At 37.7% G+C, this 20,284-nt stretch overlaps 1 protein-coding gene across 2 annotated transcripts; it reads left to right on the plus strand.

Moving 5' to 3' along the window:
- The first annotated feature begins 35 nt into the window (after positions 1 to 35).
- Positions 36 to 14,902, plus strand: LOC148879312 (uncharacterized). Of its 2 annotated transcripts, XM_088960820.1 has the most exons (7): positions 134 to 290; positions 416 to 455; positions 586 to 666; positions 4,658 to 4,850; positions 6,418 to 6,685; positions 14,074 to 14,314; positions 14,462 to 14,902. In XM_088960820.1, exons 1-6 carry the CDS (start codon positions 234 to 236, stop codon positions 14,278 to 14,280), a joined length of 846 nt encoding a protein of 281 aa, XP_088816946.1. In that variant the 5' UTR covers positions 134 to 233; the 3' UTR covers positions 14,281 to 14,314; positions 14,462 to 14,902. The 2 variants fall into 2 exon arrangements, with proteins under 2 accessions (XP_088816945.1, XP_088816946.1); XM_088960819.1 differs by lacking the exon at positions 14,462 to 14,902 and having other exon boundaries at positions 36 to 290; positions 14,074 to 14,448.
- The last annotated feature ends 5,382 nt before the right edge of the window (positions 14,903 to 20,284 follow it).

The raw sequence follows: 20,284 nt of genomic DNA on the forward strand, positions 1-20,284 counted from the left end.
ATTTTGCGCACGGTTTCTCAGAATCGGAAGACGACGTTATACTCATCCAGTGTCTTGATGGACGCCACGTAGGAGTGGGGTCTGGGACTACGGCCCTGCAGCTACAGCCTACAGGTTTGGCCGTTGGGGAGTTTCATTGCTTTCGCTCACTGAGAAGTGAGAAGGATCCGTCCGAGAAGAAAAGAGAAAGCAGAGGTGAATTTGGTTTTCCCGCGATTTCCAGTCGGGAAAAGATGATGTCGAGTGGCTATACCAGTCTCGACAACCACAAAGTTTCTGGATCCGTCCCTGTAATTATTCTACATTCTATCATCCCATTAGCCTCGTCATTTTCAATTCGCATTTTCTTCTCTCTCTCCACGTTTTGTTTCGAAAATCATTAGATCTCTGTTTACCGGTTTTCTTCTATTTGCAGGCGGTTCCAGATCCTACTCCTGTAACCGTCAAATTCGCAGGTTAAGTTTTTTTTTTTTTTCTCATATTTTTCCTTTTGCCATTCTTCGAATTTGTCTAGGAGTTTTTTTGGTTATCGTTTTCTTTAGTTCCGTGTTTCTTATTAGTTCATGCGATGGTATATGGATGCAGAGTCGAATCTTCAGACGTTTCCACCTTCCGAAACACAAGGGAAGATTTCCGGTGGCTTTCGGCCCCCGCGTGATGCTGATGGTGCGCATCTTGTTTCTTTGTTGAGTTTCCCTTTTGTTTTTTCTTTGGGTAAATTCATACTTTCGAGAAAGGCGGTGTTAGTTGTTGCTCATTGATCCTTGTGAAAACTAGAACTTAAGTACCTTGTTTCAAACCATAACGGAGATAAAACCAGTTCATTTTAATTCGTCTCAATAAACATTTGATGTTTCCTTGATTAATTTTCAAGTTTTCAAGATATAACCAAAGTGCAGACCTGTAAGGTCATTAATGTTGGCCCCAGCTATCTGGGCTCATGAGATGGTTGGATTGGATATGGTCCTAATCTTTTGCAGTCCTCCTATAAGAAGAACCCGATTTTTGTGTTGGAGGTTTCGCTGTGAACTGTTTGAATAAACATGAGTTAGGTGGGGAATCTTGTTTAGCAGGTTGACCACCAAAGAAATAAAGATGATGCATGGATTTTAAAATTTCAATTAGTAGCTTCTAATATTGACTATTTTGAGCTCTTAGTATTCCCAGCAGTATTGTTTCTGAAAATTGCATCCACATTGGGAGCTCTGAACTTGTAGTTGCACCATCTGGTAGGTATTCGGAGTTACAATTTGCATATGGTGGGAGCTCTGAGCAAATCTAATCACACTAGTTTGTTAACGTGGTTCTCTTATTCTGTTACCTTAATGAACTAAGATGAGGGCTTTGGTCTGGTTATGGAAAAACACCGGGCCACTTCACCAAGTCCCAATGTTTGGTTTGTTCAACTACTGTTATAGTACAAACATAAAAATGTCATATTCCTTGTTGCTCCTTTGCAGCTATAAATATTTAGCATTGCCCATATGGGGAATTTATACATTTTTCACTTCATTAGCACTTGGCACTGTTCTGCACTTCATCCTAGAACTACAACAACATCTGATTATCAAACATAACCAGACAATGTGGAATGGCATAAAGCCATAATTTGTCCAAGAAAATGTATATATTGTAAGGAGATCATCTATTATGAATTTTCTACCCACTCTAGAAACATTCCGATATGGTACTCTAAAGTCTTTCTCACAATATAAGTTCAGATTGGATCTTAAGATATTTATAAAACCAGATAAGGAATTATGGTTCAGAAAAATCCTTGTGATGCAGGACATTCAGATTCAGTGCACCTAACACCAGACAAAAAACCATACTATTATAGGAATAGTTCCAAATTGTGTATCAACTTTTGAAGATCTGATGCAGTTATTTCAATTATGAATGGGAACTTTTTTGCTTTTCTTTGCTATTTGTTTCCTTTTAGAGCAAGTTTGCTTGGTAAAACAGTAAAATATCAGGAGGACAAGCATAACAATGCAGGTCCAAGTTTAAGAGTGGCCATTTTATGCAAAAAAGAAAAAAAAGAAAAAAAGCAAATGTTAGGTTTTGGATCCAGTCTACTCCTCCAAGGACTCCAAATGATGTTGACCAACATTGGGTAATGGCCTAGAGAACAAGTTACGCATTTTCAGTATTCATTTATAAAGAAGGATTTACTTCAAATCTAGGATGCCCAGATACAGGTATGGACACAGACACGAATATCAGAAATGGGGATACAACTCTTCATTACCTGAAATCTGAGACACAGTTATGGGTTCAGGTATCCCGTAGTATTGCTAAATTTATTTAAATTTCTGACATGTACAGATTTTTATAGTATAATATGTTAAAACATACCATTTTACCTATTTTAAAAGTGTTAATACCATAGAGTACATCTAGAAGTGTCCATGCAATATCCAGTGTCATATCTGGTAAGTATGGTGCCCAACACCAATAAGCTTGGCATGTATAGGTATCCAGGTATCATAGCTCAGAGTTGGCAAATGAATTTTATTTCCTTAGGTTGTGCAAATATTCGAGTTAATTTGAGGAGGATAATCCTATGGTGGAAAGATTTCTTCTAAGCTTCCAAGATACAAATAGGTAATTGATGCTTTCATTTGTTTCCCTACAAAATGAACAGCATACTTGAATCAGTTCCATTCTAATGTATAGGATGGTAGATGGTAACTTTGGTCAGTGTATCAGTAGCATTTTGCATGGATCAAAAGTACATTTGATAACAGATTTGGGTAATAATGCTATTATAATAATTAGAATTGTTAAAAAGTTAAGTGTTAACATGTAAAATATGAACTTAAGGTTAGTATTGGGGCCTAATGCATAAAATAGTTGACAACCCAAGGAAATACAATCCATTTACCAACTCTGATCTATGACACCCAGAAATGATTTTGGGACTTGATACATGTATTTAAGGTGGATATTACCAAATTGTTGTACATGGTGTGGGGATGTATGTAATGCATATTGCATTATAATACATAGTTACATACAGGCATTGCATATCCCATGTTATATTATTCACTGTAACTTTTCTCTCAAAGAACCATTCAACCTAAAAGCTTAAACTGTTAGGTGAGGTCCTTGAATAGGTTGATATTCTCTAACACACGAAAGCCCATTGGGCTTGAAGTGTGAACAAGCACAGGCCCACCCATATCTTGTGCTGAAACTTAAATAATTATAATGGGGGTAATGAGGATCGAACACTAGACCACTTGGTCAAAGTGTCTCTGTACCATCTCAAAGAACCATTCAACCTAAAAGCTTAAGTTGTTAGATGAGGTCCTTGAATAGGTTGATATTCCCTAACAATTTCTATAATGTGTATATGAATGTTTATTTATGGACAGTCTAGAGTTAAACAAGATTGCCCTCTTTGCTATTAGGTGGAGCCTATTGAGTGAAATAAGCAGGCATATATTTGAGAACATAGGTGCTTTAAGTTGTCCATCCTTACAAAAGTGGAGCATTTGGCTTATTCTTGTAAACCTGTTTCAGAAGATCTCAGGGACCTTAAAATATTTTTTTTTTATTTATTTTGTAATAAGATTAGATGTTCATATTTTGTTTTTTATCAGCAAGAGATTAGATGTGCATGTTGTACATGTCATATTTTCTTACTTTTGTATATGGGGGAAATGCCCTTTTTTATATGGTAATACAACTTATACCTTACATATAAAACAAAAATGGTTGCCTTCACAGATTAGTGGTCTTAGTGACCTTAATTTTTCTAACTTTCATGACAACTAGCATGACATTATTTTCTTTTCCTCTGGTGGAAATTTGATGTGCATGCCATACATGCCATATCTTGTAATTTTTGTATATGGGGCAATGGCCCTTCTTATATGGTAATACAATTTAAACTTTGTATAAAGCAAAAAATGGTTGCCTTCATTTTAGGTGTTAGGGTATTTGGTTGCGTTTTCTTTCTTCTTTTGTTCAAATCATAGCATACAAATTATACATGGTATTTGAAATTTTTAATTGGCAATGTATAATATGATTAATTGGCTCAGGACAGCAGCCTAGTGCTAAGGATTGGGCTGACCAAAGATCCCTTATATGCCATTGTCATCCCAGTTGACTAAATTGCCACTTCAACCACTTTTTAGTGTAGACTTCCCATATTAGTTTTTTTCTTCCTCTAAATATTAACTATTATGCTTCTTTTAGATAGGAAAGGTTTAGGGAGATCAGGATAAAAGGAAAAGATGGGCAATATCTCATTACTGCACGCCCCTGAAAGGCCAAGGATGTTTGCATGTCCCTGGATTTCTAGTTTTTCATTAATAATTGTATAGATAGATCATGCTTAGACATAGAAAATCCTTATCTTATATTGTATATTCTTTCTTTTCAGTAGAATATTAGTTTTAGAAGATGGTAGTTCTGTTTTTTGTATTTTGTAGAAGGATTGGATAGTGTACATAAAGGTAATCAATAGCTGATAAATCTTACCATAAAATTCTTCTTAGGATTTAATGTTGTAGAATGACTGTACATGGATCAGAACAGTTTAGTAATTTGCAATTATTTTAATTATGGTTAGTGGCTAGTACTTTCACTTCTTTAACATCTTTTTATTATTTTTTGTAACTGTGTTTGTTTTGAATTGCTGTAGATACATTCTCAAAGCCAGTTTCTGGTAGTAGCTCTGATGAATCTCAGCCAAGTGGTTGGCTTCGAATTTTCTCGGTAGCTGCTTACAAGCCATACTTTGATGTAGACACTTCAGATGTATTAGAGAGGGTTAAGGAGTCACTCTTTCCATTTAAAGGAAATTTTTCTGAAAAGATTGCTAGCAACCCAGACCTGTAAGATGTCTGATCTTTAACCATTTCTATAATTTCAGGAAAATACTTTTTATCAACTACATGAAACCATATATAACCGTCATTTTGTCAAAGAATAGCAGTGCTTGGAGTAATTAGAAAGACATAACAATGAGTGCCTGGGAGCTGGGGTAGCTCAAACCTAAGTAAAGGGCTTCCTTGTGCAAAAATATGCGTAAGTATCCTATCCTGTCCAAAAGGTTCCTGAAAATAAAATAATTTGCCTTGTTCTTGAAAAACAGTTCTTTCAAACCCTGCTCTGGCCGACAAATCAGCTAAGGAGTAAGGAATTAAGGGACCCATGAACCCAAATGAACGGAGGTTTCAGCCTGCAGTTGTTCTCCCCTCCTTAGTATATGATGAATTGGGGTACAACTTGGACCAGGTTTTTTTTTGATGATTACAACTTGGACTTATACAGTAGTGGTAAAATATATGATGCCAGAAAAACATGATACCAGAAAGCCTTTGACCAATCAAACCTCCCTGTGAATTTTGATGAAAACCCACCTGATTGGTCACCACTTTTATGATGTCTGTTGATGGGTTATAAATTTTTTCATATAATGTCTTTCTAGCATCGTAGTCGAGCCCATGAAAAAGTATATGTATTTATGGTTGCATGTATGCATCCAATATATTAAAGGCCATTACCCAATATTGGTCCTAGCTATCTGGGGTCTTGGAAGGGATGAACTGGATATAGACCTAACCTTTGGCAATTTTTTGCACCAGAGTGGTCATTTTCAGACTCAAACATGCATTCTAATGCTTGTCAACTCAAGATTTTGTGTTTGTGCATGTAATAATGCTAAAATCGGTAAACCTTAATCTACTAACCTTAAGTCTAAGAAATAATAATATTTTAGCAAGATGAAGTGAAGAAACCAGGCCAACCCAAAAAAGTCGGGTTGGATTAGGGTGGACCTCAACCCAACCTAAACCAGCCTGACAGACTTGCATCCCTAATGATGGCATAACCTCCAGGTACAACTTGATCTGCCCCATATCCAATCCATTACCATTTGAGTATCTCCTATGACAAGTTCAGTGTTTTAGAAGTAAGAAGTTCAACTGAATTGAAAAGGATTCCCAGAAGTTGAAGTGCAAGGTGCAAGGTGAGGTGTGTTCCCAAATGAAGTGATGTGCCACTTAGAAAAATTTTTACATATAAGAATATGAAAATTTATGTTCTAAAAAAATATTTCCAGAAGTACTGATCAAAAAAGTTTTTTTCCAGAAGCGTATAAGCTAAGCTATTGATCCCAAAAAAAAGAAGCATATAAGCTAAATTGATTAGAGCATGTTATTAACACATGACGGTTGCAACATTATAGGTTCAAGTTGACAAGTCCTACATAAGTTGAACTATTTGAACTATAAAAATCATAGCTAGGACTTGCCATTCCCATCATGTGGATCTCTTTGAAAGCTCTACCATTCTTCAACTCATAATTGTTAAAAAGTTGCTAGGGACTTTTTTGATTTACTCTCAATTTTTGTAATGGTGATGAAATGTCTTATAATTTTAAAAGCAAATTCTGGGCAGGTATGGACCATTTTGGATATGTACTACGTTAATATTTGTAGCAGCATCAATTGCAACATTTGTCACATACCTAGCACGCAAACTGCAAAACAAAGAGTGGGACTATGACATCCAACTTATTTCATGGTCAGCTGGTTTGTTTTATGGTTATGTCACCATTGTTCCACTTGCCGTGTATTTCATCCTAAAATACTTCTCAGCACCATTCGGCTTTGTGCACCTACTTTGCCTATATGGGTACTCCCTCTTTGTCTTCATTCCTGCCTCGGTAAGTGTTTTTTTTCATTTTTTGTTTTTGAAAAACAACAGTCATATGTTAATTTTATCATAGAAGAAGTCAGTTTAGTTTAACAAAAAAATGGTTAACAATGCAAAATAGGGTTGCATTACGACTGATGTTAATAGAACAAAAAACTCCATTACAACTAAGACCCAGGTCCTGGCATTCCCAATACAATAGCATCCTTGTTGACCCCTTTTATGGCCAGATAATCAGCTGCACTGTTTTCTGTACTTGGGACCCACCTAAACATGGCATTGAAGTCTTCAACCTGCTCTTATTTTTCTAACTAGGAATTTGAAGATACGTAATTCTTCTCTCTGACCTCTCAGCCAGCTGATGACTACCTGATAGTCTCCTTTTTTTTTGATGAATTACCTGATAGTCTCCTTCAACAATTAATTCTCTCCATCCAGACATAGCCCAACTGTGAGCAAGCATGTTAGTAAAGCCAAGATTTCTGCTTTTCACTGAGTTCCCAAAACCCATTTCCCTGAGAAACTGAGTGGAATGCTGCCATTACTAACCATGTCTAATACCCCCTCCGGGCATCCCCCCCCCCCCAAAAAAAAAAAAAAAACAAAAACAGAGACTCCCAGATTGCCAGGGATAAAATTTAATTTTGGTTTCCCTCCTTCCAGAGCCCTCCATTCTACCATACTCAGTCTATCAAAATATCCTGCAATATCCTGCCAGACCCTCATTAGATACTTCATGGACACTAATTCTTCTCAGATAAGAACCCATTGGATGGTCCTCATTGTAACAAGATAAAAAAAAAATTATTTTTTGACTTGTCAAAATCATAACATTTTTTTTATCCCAGACACTGTAAGATGACATCTCTAGTGCACTGCCATAGAATTTCCCCCCTTTTTTATATAGCAAGAATCAGGTTGTGCAGAAAACAGCATACTAACATCTGAAGGCAATGACTAAGAAGTCCCAAAAAGGAGTAAAAAATGGTTCCAGACCTGAATTGCAAAGATAAAAAGAGATGATTGATGATCTGCCCTCTCTTAGGACAGAGGACACACATGAGGGGACAAGCACCAAGAGTTCTGCCTCTGTTGTAGCATCTTATAAGTGTTAATGGTTTTATCTTTTACGCCATCAAGCATTGCTTTCATGAGCTTACAGAAAACTGATGCCAAATGCAGATATTTCCAGTGAGTTGTATTGAAAACAATGAACCATTGTTGGTAAAAAAGTGGCCCCTGTTTGAAAGTTATCATCTAGAATATGAGAAGAAGAAGAAGAGAAGGAAGAGAGCAGAGAGAAGAGAGAAAAAATATTTGAGAGCCAAAAAGTTAGGCTGGCAGCGCCAGCTTTTAGTATTTATTTTAAGGCAACATAAGCAAATAAAAGAAAGGGAGAAATTACAACAGTACCCCTGCGGTACTAATCTAAGTATAGTAACAGACTTTTAACATATGCTAATAGACTATTAACATATACTAACAGACTTTTAACACTCCCCCTCAAGTTGGGACATAGAACATAAATCATGACGTCGTAAGTGATGTAACCCCTTTGTGAAGATGTCTGCAAGTTGGTCTTCAGAACTGACATAGGGGGTACACACTTCCCCTTTGACAACCTTTTCTCTGATAAAATGTTTGTCGACTTCGATGTATTTAATTCTATCATGCAGCATTGGATTAGCAGCAATGTTTATGGCTGCTTTGTTATCACAATATAAGGTCATAGGTTCATCAACTGCAAATCCCAACTCACTCAACAAGTTTTTTTAACCTACACACTTTCTGTTGATCACCTTAAGCCCAGAAACTAGGGGGTTGTACCATGTACACTTCTTCTTCAAGATCACCATTTAGAAATGCATTCTTGATATCTAGTTGATGAAGGTCCCAATCGAGATTAGCAGCTAAAGAGAAAAAGGACTCTAATGGAATTCATCTTATCAACTGGTGCAAAGGTTTCTACATAATCCACTCCATACACTTGTGTAAACCCTTTTGCCACTAAGCAAACTTCATACCTTTTCACTGTGCCATCAGCCCTATGTTTACCATGAAAGCCCACTTACATCCAACTAGTTCCTTCCCCTCAAGAAGATCTACCAATTCCCATGTGCCACTTTTATGCAAAGCATTAATTTCTTCCTTCATAGAATCTGTCCATTTAGGCACCAATGAAGCTTTTGCCACATTCTTAGGAATAGGAGCACTGTTAATGGAAGAAAGAAAGGCCCAAAAGGAAGGTGAAGTGTTCTCATAGGAAACAAAATGGGAAATGGGATGTTTAGTAGTGTAAGACCTAATACCCTTCCGGTGAGCAATAGGAAGGTTAAGGTCATCAACAATAGAGGTATAAATAGCAATAGGGTTAGGAACATCAATGGGAAACAAGGTACCTGGTTGGGTAGGATCCACCCCTAGAGAGTTTGATGGCATTGGTTGTATAGCTTCTAGGTGCTCCACATCTCTTGAATAAGGTTAGCCTTTATGACGATGAAAGAAAACACAAAAGGGAGGAGGATCAGGAAGAAGAGGGAGCTAAACCGGTTTTTCCTCATTCCTACACTCCCCCTGAGGAGAAACAGGGAAGAAAGACTCACTCTCAAAGAAAGAGACATCCATAGAAATGTAATATTTTCGAGAGATTGGATCAAAGCACCAATACCCCTTCTGAGTTGTGGAGTACCCCAAGAAGATGCAAGGGATAGCACGAGGATTCAACTTTCCACAAGTGGATGACAAGTTTTGAACAAAGAAATGACAACCAAACACACGTAGAGGAATAGAAAGGAAAGGAGCTTTGGGAAAAAGGAGTTGATGTGGGGCTTTGCACTCTAACCAGCAAGAGGGCATACAATTAATGAGATAAGCAGTACAAAGAACAACCTCAAGCCAAAAACGTTTTGGGACATTCATATGAATCAATAACCTCCTAGCCACTTCAAGAAGATGTCGGTTCTTTCTTTCAACACCATTTTGTTGGGGTGCTTGGGCACATGAGCTACCGTGAAGTGATCCACGTGAAGCAAAGAACTCCGCGAGATCATTATGAAAGTATTCTTTGGCATTGTTGGATTGGAAGACTTGGATTTCAGTTTGAAATTGGGTGAAGATCATTCATTGGAAAGTTTGGATAACTTTTGGTACTTCATCCCTAGTTCACATGGGATACACCAATGTGTATCTAGAGTAATCATCAATAAAGGTAATAAAATACTTGTAGCCACTCTCAGATGGTAAAGTAACAGGGCCCCAAACATCATAATGAACAATATGAAAAGAAAATTCAGATTTATTATTCTTTGAAGAAAAATGAGATCTACAATGTTTACTCAATTGACACGTTTGACACGTAAACTCTAACATGGACACTGACTTAAACAACTCTAGGAATACCAATTTCAAAGACTCAAAAGATAAATGGCCAAGACGAATGTGCCATAAATAAACCTGACTCTTAGACTGTAAGACCAACCTTACTCTCCAGCATGTAGAATCCATCCACCATACGTCCTCTACCAATCGTCTTCCTTGAGGCCAAATCTCGGATCACACAATAAGAAGGAAAAAATGGACGAAGCATTTTAATGAATTAGTGATACTACTAACAGAGAACAAGTTAATAGGGAATTTTGGAACATGTAAAACATTGGAAAGGGTAAGACCAAAGGGAAGAGAAATGGTTCCTTGACCAGCTATAGAAGTGTATGACCCATCATCTAGTCTCACTTGTCTCTTCTAGAGATAAGATGATAGATTTGAAAGTAAGTGGACTTACCAGTCATATGTTTTGACGCTCAAGAATCAATTATCCAAGGAGAGTCAGGGGAATGATACGATACATGGAAAGTTGTGGCAGAATTACCTGATGTATACACAAATTAGATTAAGAGAGGAGGAGCATCCATCTGACAAATTGCCCTACCATAGAGTTCTAAATGGTCATGAAAGGAATTAATGATATCCTTCCTAGGGTCAGAACTAGAGGTATGTATCTAAGTTACAATAGTAGTAGGGGGTTGATTCTCCTGAGTAGCCATGTTTGCCGTAGTGAGCTTTCTCAGACCTTGCTGTCCTGATTTCTTATTCAGATCTGAACCTTGTTTATTACTTACTTAGGTAGTGTTTGATAAATCTGAAATCTGAAAAGTTAAAAAGATATTAAGTGTCTAAAATCTGAAGAGGGTCTAATTTGAGAGAGATTTTCTTTCCGATGAGATCTCCATCATAGGGTTTCTCTGAGTTCTCCATCGTTGTCTCCCTTCTCGTTCGATGGCAACAGATTAAATAGGCTTATATCGAGTTTAAATGAGGGTATAATTTGTCATTATTAAAAATATCAAGGATATTTTAGACTTTCGGCCAGGTCTAAAATGCATCTGACCGCGTTCAGTGCTTGGCCTGGGTCTTAAAGTTTAAGATCTAAAAATGCATTTCAGATCCTTTTTTCAGACTCAACCCAAACATAGGTGGTGTCTGAAAAGCAACGTTTTCATAATTAAGAGGTCTGAAAAGTGTTATCAAACGTCACCTCAATTCCTGAGCCCATTTTGGCTTCCCATGAAGTTCCTAGTATGTATCACGGGTTTGTCGAGACTTTTGGCAATGGGTGCTCTTGTCTACCCTTTGTTGAAAGTCTCCCTTCTTAAAGGGATTTCCCCCACCTATAACAGCATTCCCTTTCGCTGCCAACACAACTGCATCCTCCCCAAAATTATTCATCAAATTTCTTCTACTTTCCTCTTACTGTATTAATGCATATACCTCCTGGATAGATGGAAGATCTTTGCTGCCTAAGATTTGGACTCTAATGGATTCATACACGGGGTTCAAGCCATGGAGAAATGCAAATACCCGTTGCTGGGAAACAAGGGACTTGTATGCTTTTGCATCTTCATCACAATTCCAGTTCACACTCTAATAGTGATCTGACTCCTTCAAGATGGAGGTCAAGTCTAAATAGGTTGATTCCTTTCCCCCTGTTTGTAAGTAGATGATTTTGCCTGTAATTGATAGATCTTTGCATAGTGACGCAATTTAGAATAGGTTTGACTTTGCTTGTTCCCAAATCTCATAAGCCATTTCAGCCTATGTAAAATTTCGTCTCACTTGAGGTTGCATAGAGACTAAAAGCTAGGACATAACCATGCTGTTTTCTTGATTCCATATATCATATTCAGCATTGCCAAAATTAGGTTCTTTAATTCTTTCATTTATATACATGGTTCAAAGTATCGATACGCCTCTGCATATCGGCAGAGGTGTATCGGTACTTTGAACCATGCGGAAATATGGTCTTTTTTTTCAAAATTTGTTTTTTGGGTAGTTTAATACCCATATTTTTCATTAAAAAATAGCGGGGTCCCAAAACACATGTAAACAGGCGTATCAGGACCCAAAATATACGATACGATACGCCCAATATGGGGCGTATCGTATTGATTTTTTTAACCTTATTTATATATCTTATCTTTCCCCTTGCAATAATGTACAACCTAATCCCCTTCGACCATTCTATGTAATTCAAACCATCAAGAGGTAGGACAGCCATAGGGAAAGATAAATCCATACCCCCACTCAGTCCATTCTGCATTGAGAAAACACCAAATGTGGCAGAATCTTCACCACTCATGATAACTGTTTTAGGTCACACCCAAATTAGTCACAAAACCCTAAAACAGTACAGTCCAACACCCCAGGAAACTAGAAACAACCACCTTTCAGTTCAAACACAGCCCTTCAATCATCAAAGAAGAAAAGTCTACTGCTGTTACAGTACATACAGGTCATCTCCTGACCTACAAACATACTATAGGACTGCTGTCAAAGCATATACAGGTCATCGCCAACCTACAAATCATCACAAGGATCAACCGATCCCACAAAAAAGGAAAGAAGAGGTGCTGATCACCTCACATCAGTTAAGTGAACCTATTACATGCAATGTTTTAAAACGTGGAAGCATGACGCGAGGTGTTTCACTACCTAGATACATGAGGTGTAGTTCAAAACGCAAGAGGCGTAAGCCTCCCGAACACAAGGAGGCGTAAGAGGAGGAGGGTTAGGAGGAGGATGAAGAGGAAGGGGGGATCTCATTTTTTCTTTATTTTTAATAAAAATCTTTTATATTAAGAAGAACTCGCTGAAGTGGGGGTTCTTGTCGAAGCGGGGGTGAGCGAGCGAACTTGCTGAAGTGAAGCAAGACCCCCCTAACTCAAAAAAAAAATTGGGCTGCATCAAAAAGGGGGCAGGGGGGTCGCCCCCCAGCCAAAGGGGCAGGGGGCAAACCACTTTCTTTCCCCTTATCTTTTCTTCCCTTCCTTTTCTTTCCTTTCCTTTTCTCTTTTTTCTTATCTTTTTTCTTATCTTTTTTCTTCCCTTCTTTTCCCTTCCTTCCCTTCCCTTTCTTTTCCTTTTTTTTTCTGTCTTTTTATATCAGATGTGCATGAGGCATATGCCTCTAGCGCGCCTCATTAAAAAAAGTGCATGAGGCGTATGCCTCTAGCGCGCCTCATTAAAAAAAGTGCATGAGGCGTACGCCTCTAGTACACCTCAGAGGTGTCAGCACCTCTGGCATATGCCTCAGAGCATTTTGGGAGTGCCCTTGCCTGGAGGCGTACGTCTCCCACGCCTTTTAAAACACTGATTACAGGTTCTGTCCTGGTAGTTGGTACACGACCAGAAAAAAATTTAAAAAAAAAATGGAGTGAACCTACTTCTGGAACAATCCAGTGCTGTACTCTGGATCTTCAGTAAAACCAACAGCAGGTAGTGAAGAGAGAAGACAGAAAAAGAAGGCTTGCTTGATCTCCTTTCAGATCTAATAGTCCCGCTTTGATACCATATTGTCCGGAAGATGAGAAGAAGAGAAGGAAGGGAGGAGAGAAAAGAGAAAAAAGATTTGAGAGCCAAAAGTTAGGCTGGCGGCAGCAGCTTTTAGTATTTATATTAGGGAGACATAAACACATAAACAAAAGGGAGAAATTACAACAGTACCCTGCGGTACTAATCTGAGTATACTAATAGACTTTTAACATATGCTAACAGACTTTTAACATATACTAACAGACTTTTAACAGAAGTAAACTTAAAAGCAGTTCCAGACTCCCTGCATCTTGGGGTGGAGGGGATAATAAGAGGCTTCTGATTGCATAGAACGTTTAGATGTCCATCAAAATTAATCTATTGACTTTTGACCACTCTAAATGTGGGTGGGATAATCTTTCACCCCCATCGCCCCCCTCCCCCCCCCCCCATTAGACAGATCATCTAATGTTGGTAGGATCATTTTGTCCAATTAATAAGCCAGTTATTATTTTATACTGATCCATGGTCTACCTTACACGCACACCTGCTGCTTTAATTTGATGAAATCTTTGCTACATTTGACTGCAGTGTCTATCCGTGATACCTCTGGAAGTGTTTAGGTGGGCGGTTGCAGGTGTTGCAGGGTTCATGTCAGCAGCCTTTGTTTCCCTCAATCTCAGAGCTCACATTATGTCTTCAGGTGAAAGATGGATTTTAATTGTGGCGGGCATCTTCCTATTGCAGCTGGCCCTGGCCGTCATGCTTAAGCTCTATTTGTTCACTGTTACAGTATAAACATACAGCGAAGTTAATGGGACATAGATCATAGGTATCAGATTTTTTTGAGCAATGGCTATATGTAGTTCCACTTTTTAATCATATATGCTTTTCATTGGTGGAACTTATGAATTGTTTTCTTTCATTTTGGAAAATATAAATGCAATGACCGAATTCCTCGACCAAGCGCATTTTACAGATGATGAGCTCATTCTATAAACAGCATCGCATTGTTTCCTTCTTGCCCATTTGTCAGAGTCACAGAGGTGCATATTTGGATACCCATGAGTTGATACCTACAAGCATCGGACACGGACAGCCATGGAAGGTGGTGCTTAGCAATAAGTGAAATGCCGGCCATTTAGGAGCATCGTTGGTTATATATATTTTGTGATTGTGGTAAAAAAAGAGGGCCAGCAAAAATTAATTATATTGAGTTGAAATGATTTTGTGTTCCGTCTTTTCTTTTTTACCTAATTATTGATATCTATTAGTTGATCTTTCATTTTTTGGTACATGGTACCTGTTAGCTGTTAGCTGATTAAGACGCTTGAAATGGCTACCAGCCTGAAATGTTTTTAGATATTCGCTTGATCCTTAATTACCAGTTAAGTTACATTCATTGCCATGTGTTGAAGAATTTGGTTATTGGCTCTCCAAAGTGGTCCGGTTTACATTCAGCTAGGGTCATCATTTAGACGCATGTACTTCTACACACTATTTGATTGACTTTTTGAGAATTCTTTATTGCTCAGGGTTATGGTCGTTTAATTGGAATATTCATATGCTCACTCTTAGCCTTCATCTAATTGGTAGACACTGAACAGAGTATTGAAGGAAGCCAAGAATGGAGTGTAACAAATACATAGAATTACGGCGATAACAGGAGTGGGATGGATTATCATCATCATCATCTAAGCCTTAACTATATGGGGTCGACTTTATCAATCCTTTTTCATCATTCCATTTTCTTCAATGTCATATCCATTGTTGACTTATGGGTGTTTAAATTTTTAAATTATTTTTTACTACTATAACTCATCCTTTTTGTTCTGTCCCTTCAACTTGTAGGCTTGCAGCAGATTTCTTCTTCTTATAAGTTCTCTAAATGGTCTTTTATGATTATAACCAAAGCATGTCAGTTTATTTCATCTCATTTCGTCATCTGTTTGAATTACTTTTGGTTCTTTGTAATGATTTTATTTCTGATCCTGTCATTTCTAGTTTTTCTTCTCATTCATCTTAGAATATAAATTTCTGCAACATTAATTTATGTTTTAAAGTGTGACATGTTTCCTATCTTTATTTAGAATACAGGCTATCTGTTTAGAATATGGTATTTCGAGCAAGCATCCTCTGCATCCATGGTGCAGAAAATTTTTTGCAACCATGAATCACTAAAGGACACGTCACGCTTGGCCAAATCCAAACATTCTAAAATCCCGCTTCTCAAAGATATCCTTTCCCCTCTAGCCCTCTCTCCTCTCTCCCTCTCTCCCCGTTTTTCTTCTTCTTCTTCTTCAACCCAACACAATCACCTCTCAATAGCACCGCCACTGCAATGGATTTGGCCAATCAATGTACCATGATTGATTGGTACTTTAAATCCAGCCTTTGTGAACCACTCAATGTACCATGAAAACTGTTTGAGGTGTGGGGAGATTTTGTAATGCCCAATCATGAGTTTGGTCAAGGGTCATTGGTACTTTCTCGATCATTAATGAAATGCCCATTATGCGACGGCATTAAAATAGTGGAGCAGAAAGCCAGAAACTAAAAGGATGATTCATGCATAAACTCATAGAAAACAGGAATAGTAGTGTTTCAATTTGAGGAAACAATATGCCAAGTCTCAAAACTTTGTTAAGAGCGTTAAATAAACTGCTGAACACTGATAGAATAAAAGGAATGCTAGCAAGTAAGTACGAGGAGTTAAAATGGTACTAGGCTTATGCAATGGCAGCCTATGAAGTAAAGTTTTTCCACCAGGAAATCCTTTAAACAAATTCATTTTCCAAACAGTCACAGTAAAAGGGATGCTAGAAAGCAACAACTAACAAGGCGCAAAAACACCTTTGCGTACAATATAGATAAGGTAGGATCAGAGCAAAAGCATGTCAACCTGGTTAAAACTATGGGACCCTGATTTCTCAAGCAGTAATGATTTTCTGTAATGATACTTGGCAGGTCTTATATCGCGCCACGTGGTGTTGGTGAGATCAAATCCTGGCCGCACATCATCAATTGTGTCTAATCACTCCTAAGGCAAGGTTAACTATAAAAGAGAGGCACTCACATTCAAAATCCCAAGAGAATCATCCTTAGTCATTAAGGACTAAGTTCTAAGATCTCATCTTTTGCTTGATTTGACCCCTTTTTAAGTATTGGGCTAACTTAACTGTCCGAATCTCCACCCTTGGAATAACAACCGGGGCTTCTATGGTGTACTCTTCTCTTATTTACAGATCGGACTAATTAACTTCAAATACTAAGGATATTATTTTATTGCCCTCAGCCTCATATCTAGCATCAACAAGCGTTACTTCTTAGCATTCTTCATTTCAATAGTCACCAACCCGAAAACAATAATTTGATTTCGTATGAGCACGAAGTATTCTTGATAACGCTATTATGTCAAAGGAATCCTAGAGAAACTCAGGATGCACTATTATCTTCTCTTTCAAACAATAGCTGGCGGCAGCAGATGCGGTTGGTGGTTGCAGAAATCTGAGAGCCCTGGGGCGGTTCAGTGGCTAGAGAGAGAATAGTTTGAATTTGGGCTAGATGGAGGGGAGCGAATTTTTGAGAGACGGAATTTTGGAGCCCATACGCCCGTTTAAGGTTTGGACTCTGCTAAGTTAGTGGATTTGGCCAAACGTGACGTATCCTCGATTGGTTCATGGCTGCACAAATTTTTCTGCATCATAGATGGAGAGGATGCAAATTTTGGTATTTCTAAATCTTGTATTTACATTATATATTTGTATTTGTGCTCTTCTCATATTGAACCTTTTATTCACTGATTCAGTTGCAACATTTATACTCATTATATGTATTTTGCTTCATTGTTGTCTAGGCCTCGGATACCTTGAGTAGATAAAGGATACCCATCCTTGCATAGAGAACTGTTGAACTAACTGAGATAAAACATGGGTCATTTTATGGAATGATGGATTCCGCTATTATGAAAATTTGAAAAATTAAAAAGGGAAAAGGAGACTTTTTATTTATAACGTTAGGGATCATAAACTTGATAGGGGAGATTAAACACTAGAGGGGGTTAGTCTTTTACCCAAAAAAACCTATCTATTTTCCTGAGCCACCCTATTTTAATCGCATTTCTCTTGAGAAATACAATCAGGTTATAAACCATGTTGCTCCATAATAATCACTTTAGAAAGACTAAACTCTTTTGATCCTGAGTTTTTAGTGTAGAAATTAGCAACCATTTGTTAATTTATTGAAGGATTAATCGGCTTCGACGATTAGGGACTCCCTCAAATTGGGAGGCTAAAATGACCGTAATTAAGCGGCCATTTGGTTGGTGCAATAGTAAATATCTCAGTCTGACAAAGAATGAAAATGCGGTTTTTGAATCCAAGAGTAGTCACTTTGTGCAAACGTTACCAAAGATTCGATTTTTATTCCAGTCCAACCCTTTGAGAACACAAGATGAACCTAAGTTAAAAATGGTCTTTGATTACCTGCTACTAGTACAACTTTGTATAAGTAATGTATTCAAAGTTTTGAATCCCTGATGATCAAGTAATCGACCCAATGGCCAAAGACAAAGAATAGCTAGGTATAATAACATTTGTCAAATCAGTGATCTCATCTCATTTTATATTCTGATCCTATATCTATCTACTGATTAATCAGGGACGAGACATATTGAGGAAGCAATGATTTGCATTTTAGAATACTAATCACCAATTTTTTCTCAATTAAATGAATGGGTATCTTGGCAAAATTTCAGACTTGGGTTTCCCTTCACCTTCTGACCACCAAAAAGTACATACCTTCCTGTCCTGATTCGTTACATCATAGGTGGGTTAAAGATTTACAGTGGAGTTGTGTAAATAGGAGGCTTTTTACATCACTTACCCAAGGTGGAACAAAATTTTATGTTTTGCCTTCTTGGACGGCTTTAGATTGATCTGGGTAAGTCAGAATATCAGAGGATATCCTCCTTTGTTAGTCTTGCTATTCAAAAATTGTGTTATAGATCCGCATGATTTTAATAATCGTTTTGTTCTTCTCCTCTGGTCTGGTTATATCCATGTAAGAGAAGAAAGAGAATCATTGTTGCTTATTTTGAAGAACTTTAATGAGTCGATTTTTTTTTTTTTGATATTTGATGTTATGCACCATTAATAACTTTCCCGACTCCTTTTTCCTCAAAGTGCTGGTTGCGAAATTTGATTCCACGTCAAAGCCAGAACAAACTAGTTAACACACAAGGAGCCAGCCCTCTGTTGGTACTTTTATGAGTTGATGGATCCTTATAAAAAAAACAAAGTTGCGAGTGGGTATAAAATAGCTAACCTTATTAACCATAGCATTCATCTCTTTTTTATTTTTCTTACCAAATTAAAACTGTATTTGATACCATTGCAGTTTCTACCTAAAACGTTTTGAGTTGATCAATACCAATTGACATACAACTGTTATTTGAGGCTTTATAGTTGAAACAGGTATACCTTGAAAGTTTAAATGTCAAATTGGCATTTCACGTAGAAACAACAACAATGGTACTAATCGTTCTAGCTTAGTTTCTATGTGATAGTGTGATATGACTATGCATATCTCTCACCAAATTGTATTGATCAACCCGAAACATGCACACAGGTGACTTCGGCAGGCCCCTTATTTATCTGAAGTCTTAAGCCTACAACGGTAGTGAATGTGCCCTATTTATCATAAAAAGGATGCATTTAAATGAGCATCCAATCAAAGTTTTATTGCTCCTTTTTTTTTTTCAGTTTCTTATCAAATAAGTTTGAACCTGCTTGAATTGTTATGATCCAGGGGAACGCATAACCACTCTAGTGTATTCATTCAAATATCAGTCTTTCCATCCTCAATCTAAGAATACAAGTGCTTTTACTATAGTTGGAGAAAATGACAACCCCACAGTATTTGGCCCATTTTACAATTCAAAATAAGACAGGATTTCCTGAAGGCAAAAGCTGAATGAAGTCAATGAACAATCTGAGAGCACAACATCCAGTTTTTTTTTTCTGGAAGACCGTCATCAAATTTTTCATTTTGCTGATTTCAACTTGAGCTAATAGTAAGTACTAAACAGGATTACAGGATCAACAATTCCACCTACCATACTCACTTTTACAAACTTGACCGACAGTACGCCTTTCATCAAACATGAATGGTGTCAGTTCGTAAGGACGCCATAGAGTAAGCAGCAGAATAAAAGAGAAAACGAGGGAGTCGCCTTTAAGTAGTAAAAACTAAAAAGAATTATTTCACATCTCTCATCATCTTTTCTTAAAGCCAAGAGATCTGTTTTAGCACTCCCCAAATTGACGATCTTTGGACATCCATCCCTATCCTTCTCCTGCTGAGTACACTCCTTGCAGTAGTAGGCATCGGATATCCCCACGCCTCCACAGATCACACATCGTCCCTGGAATGACCCATAATTGCATTCATCAGAGACCCGCACAAGGGTACAAGGTCGAACATACGAGTCACATATTAAGCACTTCCCATCACACTTCTCATAAAGCCGTCCAATGGCAAACCCTGGTTGCTTCCCGCACATAATCAGATCTGGGTGATGTTCCCATATTAACTAATGGCTATAATCAGCCCCTTTGTTTCCTTCTCTGCAAATGAAATTCTAACAACTGCTTCAAATACAGTATCAGGAAGTACTGAAACCTCAATATCCACGGGCTTATTAGCTAAATGGCAATTGGCACATACAATACACCCAGTCGCTTCTCGTGGATTTTCATAACCCTGCTGTGCAAAAATGGGATATGCATTTGAAATGGATGTC

Source organism: Nelumbo lutea, chromosome 1 (assembly GCF_056320005.1).
Source record: "Nelumbo lutea isolate HS-2025 chromosome 1, American lotus-T2T, whole genome shotgun sequence".
Taxonomy (NCBI): domain Eukaryota; kingdom Viridiplantae; phylum Streptophyta; class Magnoliopsida; order Proteales; family Nelumbonaceae; genus Nelumbo; species Nelumbo lutea.